Source organism: Paramacrobiotus metropolitanus, unplaced genomic scaffold (assembly GCF_019649055.1).
Source record: "Paramacrobiotus metropolitanus isolate TYO unplaced genomic scaffold, Prichtersi_v1.0 Parri_scaffold0000041, whole genome shotgun sequence".
Taxonomy (NCBI): Eukaryota; Metazoa; Tardigrada; class Eutardigrada; order Parachela; family Macrobiotidae; genus Paramacrobiotus; species Paramacrobiotus metropolitanus.
Window position 1 is genome coordinate 27,857 of NW_026570261.1, and position 11,667 is coordinate 39,523.

An 11,667-nucleotide genomic window follows, 5' to 3' on the forward strand; every position below is an offset into this window, starting at 1 on the left:
GGCCCAGACCCAACTTGAGCTGACCAAACTAAAATCAAGTCCATGTCCCGTCGCTGAGCACGACCAGCTCAGCCGGGACACCCACCGCCTAGAAATGGCACTGAATGGACTTGAGGCCTTGCTCGCCTGCACCAAGGAAGAGCTGGCCCTAGCCAAAGGCACCATCGCCGATACTGATTCTGAGGCAGACCGCCTTCAGCCCTCGAATGACGAACTGGTGGACATGAATGAAAGGTTGCAGACCAAACTCAACCTAGTCCGAAACGGATATCACGTGTTGCACCAGAACTATCATACCCTGATCAGCCGAACCAACTAAGGAGGACAGCTGGACCATACGGTCCAACTGAAGGAAGCGCTAATCGCTCAAGTCCAACAGCAGAACGCAGCCCTTCAGGACCAGCTCAGGACCGAATCAACGATTCGGGTCCAACTTGAGCAGAACATGGCCATCGGACAACATAACTTTGTCCAACTGGACCAGGCCTTCACCCGAGCCAAATAGGTGATCCAGGACCAACATGACCGGGTCATCAACCTGGAGGCCAACAATGCCAGCCTGGTAAAGGATTACCAGGAGCCACCCATCGGATAACAGAACTGTCGGACGACCTGGACAAGCGTTGCACGGAGAATGCTTGCTTATATGCGGAGAAATCACATCTCGAGAAATTACGTTCCGAGATGTCCGCAGAGCCACCGTCCTATCATACGTTACCTGACTCGGATACACAACGCCGACAAGAAAAAGTCGAAGAGGCCCTGCGGCAGGACCAACGGTTCTACCGCTGGCCAGTGTACCACCAGCAGCAGTATCAGGTGAACATGGTCATGGAGGGTCCATTAGTGGGACATCATCCGACCGGGCTGACCATACTGGCGCCCTTTAGTCCAGTGACCAAAGGATCAACCACGGCGGGACCAACGTTGCAGCCGCCACCATTCCCGGTCACCACCTCAGCTACTATGGACCAATCGGCCATGACGCCCGCAACACAGACCCAGCCGTCCGTGTTAAGCGGGCCATTCAACTTTGGCCCGAGCCAGCCGACGTCTTAGAATCAGACGCCGAGCCACGGATTTTTTGGGTAAAGCTCACTATATCCATCCATCTTTCCGAACTTGAACTCCATCCCGAGCCCATACTTTGTCTCGGGTAAAAACCCAACAAGTGGCGCTGATCCAAACCGGACCAATCAGCCAAGCCCGTTGTTCCAGTTCGGACAACCAGCTCAGGGACAAACAGGAGGCCAAAATGGCACGCCAACGGTGAAACTGCCACCCTTAGGCCAACTTAGCCTGACAGGCCGTCCTATCTCATCGGCAGCCCAAACGGGCCAAGCCCAACCACAGCAGGGCCAAAGTGAGCCCCAGGTTCAGAACGTGCCCACCCACCCGGCGCCCCGCCAACCGCGGCAACGCCACCCGGACCTGCGGCTCACCCAAACCAGGGCCAGAACGTGCCCATGCTGATCCAGCTACCCAATGGAGCATATGGGTGGATGGCGTCCAACGGAGCCATCCAATACCCGCCCCAACCGCTGGTGAATCCTCAACAAGGCCACCAGCCCGGCCCTGCGCCCAGCCACTACCACAAGGCCACCAGCCCAGCCAACAAGGCCACCAGCCCAGCCACTACCACAAGTGGTGGCTGCAGCAGTACAGCAGATAACACCTGCACCGTCGCCAAGGGCCAGCCCACCCTAAACAACTTGGAGGCCATCGACTGATACGCGAAGGCCAGTGCAAAGGCCAATAACCACACCACCCTACCATTCTATGACGGCGACAAGACGGGCGTGAGGGGATGGATTGCACAGGTCAGAAGGATCTGTAAGCAGTCGTCCGACTTAAACAAGCCGGACCCGGACTTCATGAGCCGAATCTATGCGGTCTTGTCCAAACCGGTCACGGAGTGGTACAGGCCAGGCCAACCGGGAAGAAGGCGACGGTTGGACGATCGAAGAATGGCTTCAGAAGTTCCAGAAGCGATATGGGGATGCGAACCGGCAGGCTAACGGTCTGGGAGAAATCTCGCACCGTATCTACTGACACGGATACGAGACGCCTGAACAATATTACGACGCGATGCTGACTCTCCAGACACGCGCCAACTTGGACGACAACATGACCCTGCACTTTCTTAAACAGAATGTCCATGAGTCGGAACTGCGTCGCGCCCTGGACATCAGGCTGCCGAAGTCACCGACAGAATTTCGGGACTACATTCGGCAATATACGACAGGAAGGCGGGCCAGGAATACCCGGTGGTCCGGGCTGCCGTACCGACGCAACCTGCCCAAGTAGTGCCTCGACAGCCTACACCACCTCACGGTGATGGAAGCTATGGCTAGGACCAAAACCCGGGCTACTCCGGCTACAGCCAGGGCTACAGAGGCGGAGGGCGAAGTCGAAGAAACTCCGGCGACCAAAACGCTTGCTTCGGCGGAAGGCGAGGCGGCGGAGACAATAGTGCCAGACATAATAGTCGCGGCCAAGACGGTGGAGGCCAGAACGGCCTAAACCAACAACTAAGCCCCGAAGAAGCTTAGCGGCAAGAGGATATATATATTGACCGCCAGGAGCGTATGTTCGAGAAGTGGACCCTAGACAAGACTAATACCTGCAACAACTGTCTATGGGGAAACCACTCGACTAGCGGCTGCGGCTACGCCAACAGGGACTACAGGGACAATCCTAACCGGAATAGGTACCTTGATTGGCGAGAACGGTATACAGAGGCATACCCGTTGGGGGCAAAGAACCGAAACCGCGCCGGCCTGGTGCCACCTTGCCAAGCCCGACCATAACGTGGCAACGGGGGAAGTGGCAACCGAAGGCAGTCACCCGGCCCAGGAAGTGGATCCGGTGGCGGAAATCGCCAAAGGCCAGCGTTACCGCCGTTAACCGACCAGCAGTTGCAGGCAACCAACAATAGTGGCGGCGGCTCTAACCGGGCCAGCCCAACTGCGAAGAACGTTTAAGGTCAGGGAGTAACGGCAACTCACCTGACCTATTACCGGAACCTAAACCGTCGGACAAAACTAATCCCTTTGTTAACCCCAACCCAAACTAACCCCAACTGCTAGAAGTGCAGTGGATCCGGAAACGGCAGCCCAACGGCCCGCCGGCGGGTTCAGGTTTAGCGTCCAACTGGCGACTAAGCCACATGACCCTAGAAGTGCGGTCATGCCAGGACGTGTAAAAGTCACGCCTGGACCATTTGGCTCTAGATGTGAGACCAGACCGGCAGTCGTCCAGCTGACGACCACGTCTCTATTCGGAGCCTCAGGCAACCCTAAGGCCAACCGGTCACGTGGAAAAGCGAGACTTCGCACCACGAATATGACGTACGCCAGCTCGGCATCCGAATCATCCTCCGATAGCGCACCGGAAGGATGGTCCAAAAGAAGTACGGACAGCGAGGTGGCACCACCAGAAGAGTGGACAGTCGAACCTCTAGAGGCGTCAAGTCCCCGCACCTGCTGGTCCCAGACCGTTGGACGACCCCTTGGATCCGCACCGTTGGTGCGGACCATCAACAGTTCACGGACTTTCCTGAACCAAAAGCAGAAGTTTTCGATCTTAAGGGAAACGGAAACATCACAACGGGAAGAGTCCGCCCAACCGAAGCCCTTGGAACCCAAGGATGCTCCAAATGATCCAGGATCAGTGTCGCTACTCCCCATTATACCGGTGATGCGGGAAGTCACAGTTGGTCTCGATGAGAACCGGAAACCAAAAACTGTCAGAGCATGGACACACTCAGTCCGAATCGGACGAGTCCACACGCTCGCCATGCTGGACACGGGAGCAGAAACGTCTTTCATCAGCCAGCAATTCTGCACGGCCAATGGTATCAAAACTGAGCCATTAGGACGGAACACCAAAATCCTTGGTGTCGGCGGCCAAACCGCCTTTGTGGTCTCCCATTGCTGCACCGTACCGGTGACATTGCAGGGATATAAAAGCCACCACACGTTCTTCGTCCAACCGACGACAACGGACGTGCAAGTTTTACTTGGGTGCGATTACCTCCACTCCAAGTTTACCCTCATACTGAAGCCCAACGAAGAACGGTAAAGACTTTGGGACGCGGTAAAGACTATCCTGATACCAGAGACACCTGGCCAACGGCCGGTGCGTGATAGAGAACTCAAGGAGAAACTGGTCCAGCGATACAAAACATGGTTCACCGGAGTAAAAATTTTCCTCCAATACCGCGCTGGCCAACTCCTTGCCCTAGAAGAAGGCTGGCGAGAAAAAAGAGGCGTATCACTAACGTGGGCGCATATAGCCGCAAAATTTGGACCATTTGCCCTAGAACTGGACAAACTCCATGAAGAGGGATTATTATGGGAGGATGAACGTCTAGCCCTGTGGTGGGAATACAAAGAGTACCACATGAAAATGCCGAAAGCACTTCAACAGATGTGCTCGGACCTCTTCGACGACATTATAAAACTTCGAAAGAAGTTGGCTCAACACTCTGGCATAACCGCCAGTATATGGACAAAATATGATTTGGCCCTGACAAACGTCAGGACCATACCGGACCCACTGCCAAAAGCAGCACCGCACTAGCGACAAGAGTGCGCTTCAACGAAGGCCCATACCCCGAACAGAGGGGCCATAGGAGGGACACCAGCCAAACGCAGGACCCTTCAACGGAGGAAGTCCAATTGACTTGTCCTCTGTGTGGAGACGGCGCTGAAGCGGTAATACGGGCCATTCAGACCCGTGCTGCTCAACGGTGGACAGGAGGCCTCACCACTCCCTAATAGGGACCGTCTAACCACTTCGGAGGAACCGGACGAACCTGAAAAACAGGAAATCGAAACCGGAGAGCCAGGGAACCGAGAAGCGGATCCCACGACTGAACTGGCACCGACGGTGACCGGCGGCGCGCCAACCTCTAACGAGGACAAAGGTGGGCCAAAGTCAGAGCAGGACGACAAACCCGAGTCTACCGACTTGGACGTTCAGAGCTCAAGCGATTCACCGGATACCGACTCCGACAGCCAATCATCTGAAGAGTCCAGTAACGACGAAGACGACCCGACCATACAACAACTTCGGGCCGAAGCACCCATCATCCGCCGGACCAGACTACAACGGCAGATGGAAGGCCTCAGAGAAGAAAAAGAAGTTGTCTTCGTCCATAAGCGGTACACCATACCAGCCTACTCAACTTGCTGGGTTAAGGTCCGCACATACCGAACCATGGACACAAAGCGTCCAATTTATTTCAATTCGGTAAGACGACCACACCGACATATCTCACCGATCGAGGCGAAGGTAGAAACTCGTCAGGACGAGTACGCGTGGATCCAGGTTTAGAACAACTCTCCACGAGACCAATTCCACCGTGGAGGTGCAAGAATTGGCCATATGTAAAACAGTGACATCTACGCAAAAGTCCGGGCCAGTGTAAAAACGGAACTCCTACCGGAGTCCATTACACCGGTCCAAGTAACCATTAACTTGGACGTGGATCCGAGACAGAAACCTATGTACCTCGGAAGCCAGGACACCAAACGGAGTCTGGCCATGCTCGACGGACCAGTCCAGCATGATGGCAAAAGTTTCACCATACTGGTGTCAAACTACTCGAAAGAGACCCACATACTCCGGAAGGGAGTGGACATGGACATTTTGGCCACCACCTGACCAAGGAGCAAACCGCTCTACTCCGTCAGGACTTAAGGGAACTCAGGGCCATATTCCCCACATCCAAGAAGCCTTACGGCGACGTGAAGGGAGTGACCCACGTCATAAAAATTGGCGACGTTGCACCAATTAAGATGAACCTAACCCGAACAAGTTGGAAGGGACGTGAAGTCATCAATAAGCATGTCCAGGAAATGCTGGACCAAGGCGTGATTGAATCGTCCAATGCAGCGTGGAGTTTCCCAGTGGTTCTCGTCTCAAAGAAAAGGGCGACGGAACCATGGGCACCCGGTTCTGCACAGACTACATTAAGCTGAACTCGGTGAAAATGGAAAAGACAAGACCTTTGATGAATTCAGGCAAGCGTTCAAAAACACGCTCTTCTGCCTGAGGGACGCCGGATTCAAGATAAAACTGTCGAAGTGCGAATTCGGAATGGAAAAATTCCAATTCCTGGGACACATCCTCAGCAAGAACGGTGTCCACACTGACCCAAAGAAGGTAGCGGCTATCGCCGAGAAACTACCGCCTGGGACCGAGCGTCAACTTCGCTCGTTCCTTGGACTCGTCAACTACTATCGGAAGCTCATTCTGGGCTACGCCCAGAAAACTTCAAAGATGTACGAACTGCGGAAGGAAAGTTCGGTCAAGAACGACTGGACTACGAAATCAAGAAGGCCCTAACGGAAGCCCCTATCCTGGCCAAATTTGATGCGACCAAAAAGACCACCATCGAATGCGATGCAAATGGCGCAGGCATCAGAGCCCTACGCAGCCAAGACTCGAAGCCAATCGCCTACGCGAGTCACGTCCAACATGGAGCTGAGAAGAACTACGGCGTGACCGAATGGGAATGCTTAGCCGTAGTGTGGGCCTTCCAGAAGTTTAAGCACTATATCGACCGCATACCTTTCACAGTAAGGACGGACCACAGAGCCCTACCCAATCTGCTCAGAAGCGAGTCTAACCGGCCCGGCATCAACCCTTGTCTTACTCGATGGGCCCTCGCCTTACAGGGACGGGACATCACCATCAAATATAAGCCAGAAACCTTCTGCGAAAACGCCGACGCGTTGTGCAGATGGCTACTCGAACGGGATTACGACAAAGGCCCACATGAAGAGTTGGACCAAGTCCCCTACTTCGAGGATTATAAAGACGAGATCCCAGCACGCATCAATAAGGTGCGAAGGCTGCTAGTAACGGACGAGGACCCAACAAACGATTGGGAAACCCCTCTCCTTCCTGATTGTAACGCAATTAGTGATTGGAACGAATTCAGCACGGGGACATACGGGTCATACGGGTCATTAATGAACCGGCGCCCAAACCGGACGAACCGGACCCCGTAGTCCAGCCATGCCCAGAAAAAGTTACGGACCGCACCGCGCAAGAACTGCGACGGTTGCAACACCGTGATCCAACTTTGGCCAAGAAAATCCACGAGTTGGAACATCAGACCGAAATGGACAAACGGTCCAAACTTCCGGAACAGTACCAGATGGATAAAGATGTGCTCTACCGACTCACCGAAATCAATGCGAAGCTCGAAAGGAGACTCGTCATTCCACTTTTCATGCGGAAAAACATTATCCAGTCCCTCCATGACGGAAAAACAGGGAACCATTTTGAATACCGCAAGACTACTGAGGCCGCCAAGCTTAGGTATTACTGGCACCAGTATGGCACCAGTATGAGCAGCGACATACACGACTACATAGACCGATGTCAGACGTGCATATTTGGCAAAGTACGAGTACCGCGGCGAGCTACCTACGGTAAGCTGCAACCGACTGATGCTGTTGCACCTTGGTACCTCGCCTTCGCAGACTTCAAGGGACCATTACCGGTGACCGAAACGAAGAAATACCGGTATATTGCCGTAGTGGTGGACCAGATGACGAAATTCACCATAGCCCGGCCAACCAAAACAAACTCGGCCAAGCAATCTGAAACGTTCTTTGTCGAAGTTGTCCTCAGATACGGAATGCCACACATAATTGGGGCATGCATTTTACGGCAAAGTCCTTCGCCAAAGTGGCGAAAATCTTTGGCATCGAACAAACCTTCGTGGTTTTATTTTGGCATTGCAGTGGAGCGGTTGTCTTCTTGTTTTAGAATGGTGAATTAGTTTTCTATTAACAGTGTACTTGTGTTCAGTTATGCAGCGTTAATTTTGTTTCCGTTACGGTTATTATTTGTCTGTTGTTTCAATATTGCTCCTGACTATCAAAATTCGAGCCGATTAAATTTGCGCTGATAACTTTCCAACGTCCAAAAATGTGTATAATAACATGATTCGCTACAGCACCCGATTAATATAAATATATATTCTAATGAATTCGCAGTAATTATTGGCAGTGACCTGATATGCTAAACACACATTACACCGTTAAAAAGTACATTTTTGCACCAGTACAAAATATGTCCGAAAAAAAATACTAAAAATTGTCGTTGAGCGAACAAATTTGTGTCTTTCAGGATAAAAAACGTACCGATTTAAGGGATATTGTGAATCACACGTATCATGTGTCACCGAACGTACGAAAAAAGTGCTGAAAAAATATTACTGGCACAAAAACTTTTACTAGGGCGCGGGCTCTAATTCGATAATTACGGTATGCTCAACGGGTTCAGTTACTGCAATGAAATGACACCACTTTTAGATCAGCCGCTGCCTGCTCCCTGCCCGACACCGGACATGTTACGTAGAACATCGAGCATCGTGTGCGTCGTTTTCTGCTCCCCCTTCATGTAGCAGCTACAATAGTTCAGTACCGGTGCACACAGGACAGTAGTCGTTCATTTCAAGAACCTGTTCATGCACAACACTTTGCGAAACCGGTTTATCAGCCGGGGTGCAAAACAGTCACTGCATAACAGAAACACAACTTTCAATTGGTGCGAGCGCTATTGAAGCTCTGAACACCACAATTTGAAGCGTTTATCACAAAACCATCCTAGACATTACTAAAGTGGTTATGCATGTAAAACTAAACACGATTAAAATTGACTAAGAAATGATTCCATGAAAATGAACTGTGAAGCGAAAGCTTGTGAGACGACACAGCGCAACATAAAATCCATCCGACGCAGAATTCTCCCGCGTATAATAATTATATAGGCAACAATACAGCGCAAATAGCTTCGACAAAACCGTTAATGCTCGCAGGCGGCAGTAACGTATGTGTGACAAACAGAAATCAAATGATCCAATGGAAAGCCCTCTTGTAATATGTTTGAAGTCTAGCGGATCATAACCGACATCGACCCGTGCAGTTATTGTTAATTTCGGGTGTACAACTCCAGGCCGGTACTTATGGTGATTCGGCTGCCCAACCAATTTACCGCGTTTATCCGGTTCATCTGAAGGGCTTTGTGATCAATTTCTTTAATGTCCAATTAACTGACGCACTACAGGAATAAAATACATAATATTTACCTATTACCTACCTATCTAGTTTCTAAGTTATTAAATATGAAAAGAAAGAAGTTATCTGAGCTGAGGCGCGTAATCGGCATCCAAAGTTCTCGAACTCGCTGTTTTTTTGGTATTTCTAAAGCCTGTGACTGTGACTGGGTGGGAGTGAGAGTTTATGTGACTGGGAGCTTCTGTGACTGTGACAGTCTGTGACTGAGCCAGACTGGCGCTGGGACCGATTGGGACTGTGATCATTTGGGACTGGGACTAGTGTTAGTTACTGTGAAGTATTGGGTACGTACTGTATAATACTACATTAATGTTTATTGATGTTTACTGTAACTTGTCCACGAACGTACTAACTGCTAATGCAGTTGTACGTGACAACAGCGTATATTCGTATCTAAGCAAGTCAGGACATACAAGGTTATAATTATGAGAATACACGCGACCGACAAGGTCGCAACATATACCACAACTCCTCCCCAAGTTCAAAGAAACTAAAACTAGGAATGAAGGTTATAGAATAGAAAGGTCATAGTAACTGTTCGACTTCTCCACGGAGACATACTTCGTTCCATGGGATTCACAGGCTTTCTCAATGTGACCTTTACGCCCACATTGATTGCATGTGGCGTTTCGGAATTTGCACTCGTCGCGTTGGTGGCTGTCGGAACCACAACTGCGGCATTTGTAACCGGATTTTGGGGTGCGACGGAACGCCCTTTGCCTTGTACCTTGTGGACATCAATGTCGGCATCGCCACGGGATCCGGACTGCTTCGCTTCGTTCCGGCCCGCTTCGTACTTCTTTGCGCGTTCTAACGTTTCTTCGAACGATTGAAGGTCATGGGTCATCAGGTGAGAGCGGGTACTCTCGTTCTGGAGACCGTTGATGAAGGCCGCGCAGAGGTTATCGTCCAGCACTGTGGACGGGAACTGGCAGTAGGCTGTCGCGTCTTGGAGCTTTTCCGAAAAGTCTTCTAAGGTTTCACTGGAAGTCTGGGTCACCTTGAAGAATTTTGCAATTTGAACTTTCCGGAAGGTGAAGGAAGTGTAACGGATACGTAACTTCTCGAGCAGCTGATCCAATGGGAAATCTTTAGGTTTACCCGGAAGGCATACGGCCACCAGGCGCTTGAATGGTTTCGGACCGAGGGAGTCCAGCAGAAGGTTGACCTTCTTGTCATCAGGGACGCCGGTCATCTCAATGTAGTTTTCGAACTTCTGGTACCATTCTGTCCAAGTGAGTTCATCCGGATTCCACTTTTCCAGCCGTAGAATGTGCTGGGCCATTAGTGGGCTGGATGAGGATGTCACGCGCTGGTTGGTCAAGGATCCGGAAGTACGGGTGGAACTGGGTGGAATAGTACTTGGGGAACGGACCCGCCCGACGGAGCGGTAAGGGATGGATCGGAAATGCTGGTAGATGTAGTAGTAGTAGCAGCGGAAATGGACTGAGGATTTACTGGATTAGTAGACGTAGGAGGTTTGGGCGGCATACGGCCCGAATGAGCTCAAAAAGCTTCACGCCAATGTGAAGTATTGGGTACGTACTGTATAATACTACATTAATGTTTATTGATGTTTACTGTAACTTGTCCACGAACGTACTAACTGCTAATGCAGTTGTACGTGACAACAGCGTATATTCGTATCTAAGCAAGTCAGGACATACAAGGTTATAATTATGAGAATACACGCGACCGACAAGGTCGCAACATATACCACAGTTACTTAACGCAAAATCGGCGGAAAGCGCACTTCCGTTCAGTTTTGAATAGAAGTTTTTTCTAATTCTTACATCTTCAAGGCATTAATGGTCGTCATCAATAAAAAAATTTTACACCTAACAAAATTTGAAGTTGAGAAGCTATAGAAAGTTAGGAAACCCCTTTAGGAAAGAGAAAATGTAGCCTTTTGCTGCGCTATATAGAGTCGTATTTAGAAGAATAAATCTAACAAGGACTGGACAGTACCAGGCCCCAGTAATTTGTTCAATGTTCATGCACGCCAGTCGTTCTTCCTCGCCGGTCGTCCTCAGCACGGCCGACAATGATGCTGTTTCAGAGTAGTGTCCGATCTCATGTTTTCCGATTATTGTTGTTGTGGCAATTTGTTCCGTTACACTTTGCCTTGTTGCGATTGTAATAAAATAAGACTGTACAGTTGTAAGAAAGAATAGGCCAGATTTTCAGTTTAGTCTCTCCATGCTTTCCCTTTTACTCCATTTTATTTTGAAAATTTTATTGAAAATTTCACGAAATTAAAGTTAAATTTATTGCTGCTGGAGGTTTTGGGTTTTAATGCCGGGAGACTAAGCGACAGTAAGGCGAAAGAAAAAAGCATATAAGTACGAAATATATGAACATAAGTAATTATTACTGTCCTGTTCTTTCACGCAGCTATAAGAATAGTTTTCTGGCAGTAATTCCAGGACCTGCGCGCCTGGGTAGGGACTGAATCGCAATAAAGGTTGTATTTTTCTTTTGGCGAGTTACATGATGAACTACACTAGTCTCCACAGACCGCTAATTAAATTCAAATGATAACATTTCAGCGTTTTTAAACAGAAAC

General features: G+C 50.2%; 2 protein-coding genes across 2 annotated transcripts in view; one reads left to right on the plus strand and one right to left on the minus strand.

The window, feature by feature from the left end:
* LOC129590713 (uncharacterized) overlaps nucleotides 1-11,667 on the plus strand; it is a 98,773-nt gene that overhangs the window by 12,950 nt on the left and 74,156 nt on the right. The window lies entirely within an intron of this gene.
* LOC129590642 (uncharacterized) lies at nucleotides 8,565-10,386 on the minus strand. Its single transcript, XM_055485976.1, has 2 exons — nucleotides 9,829-10,386; nucleotides 8,565-8,591 (listed from the first exon to the last, which is right to left on the minus strand). Exons 1-2 carry the CDS (start codon nucleotides 10,384-10,386, stop codon nucleotides 8,565-8,567), a joined length of 585 nt encoding a protein of 194 aa, XP_055341951.1.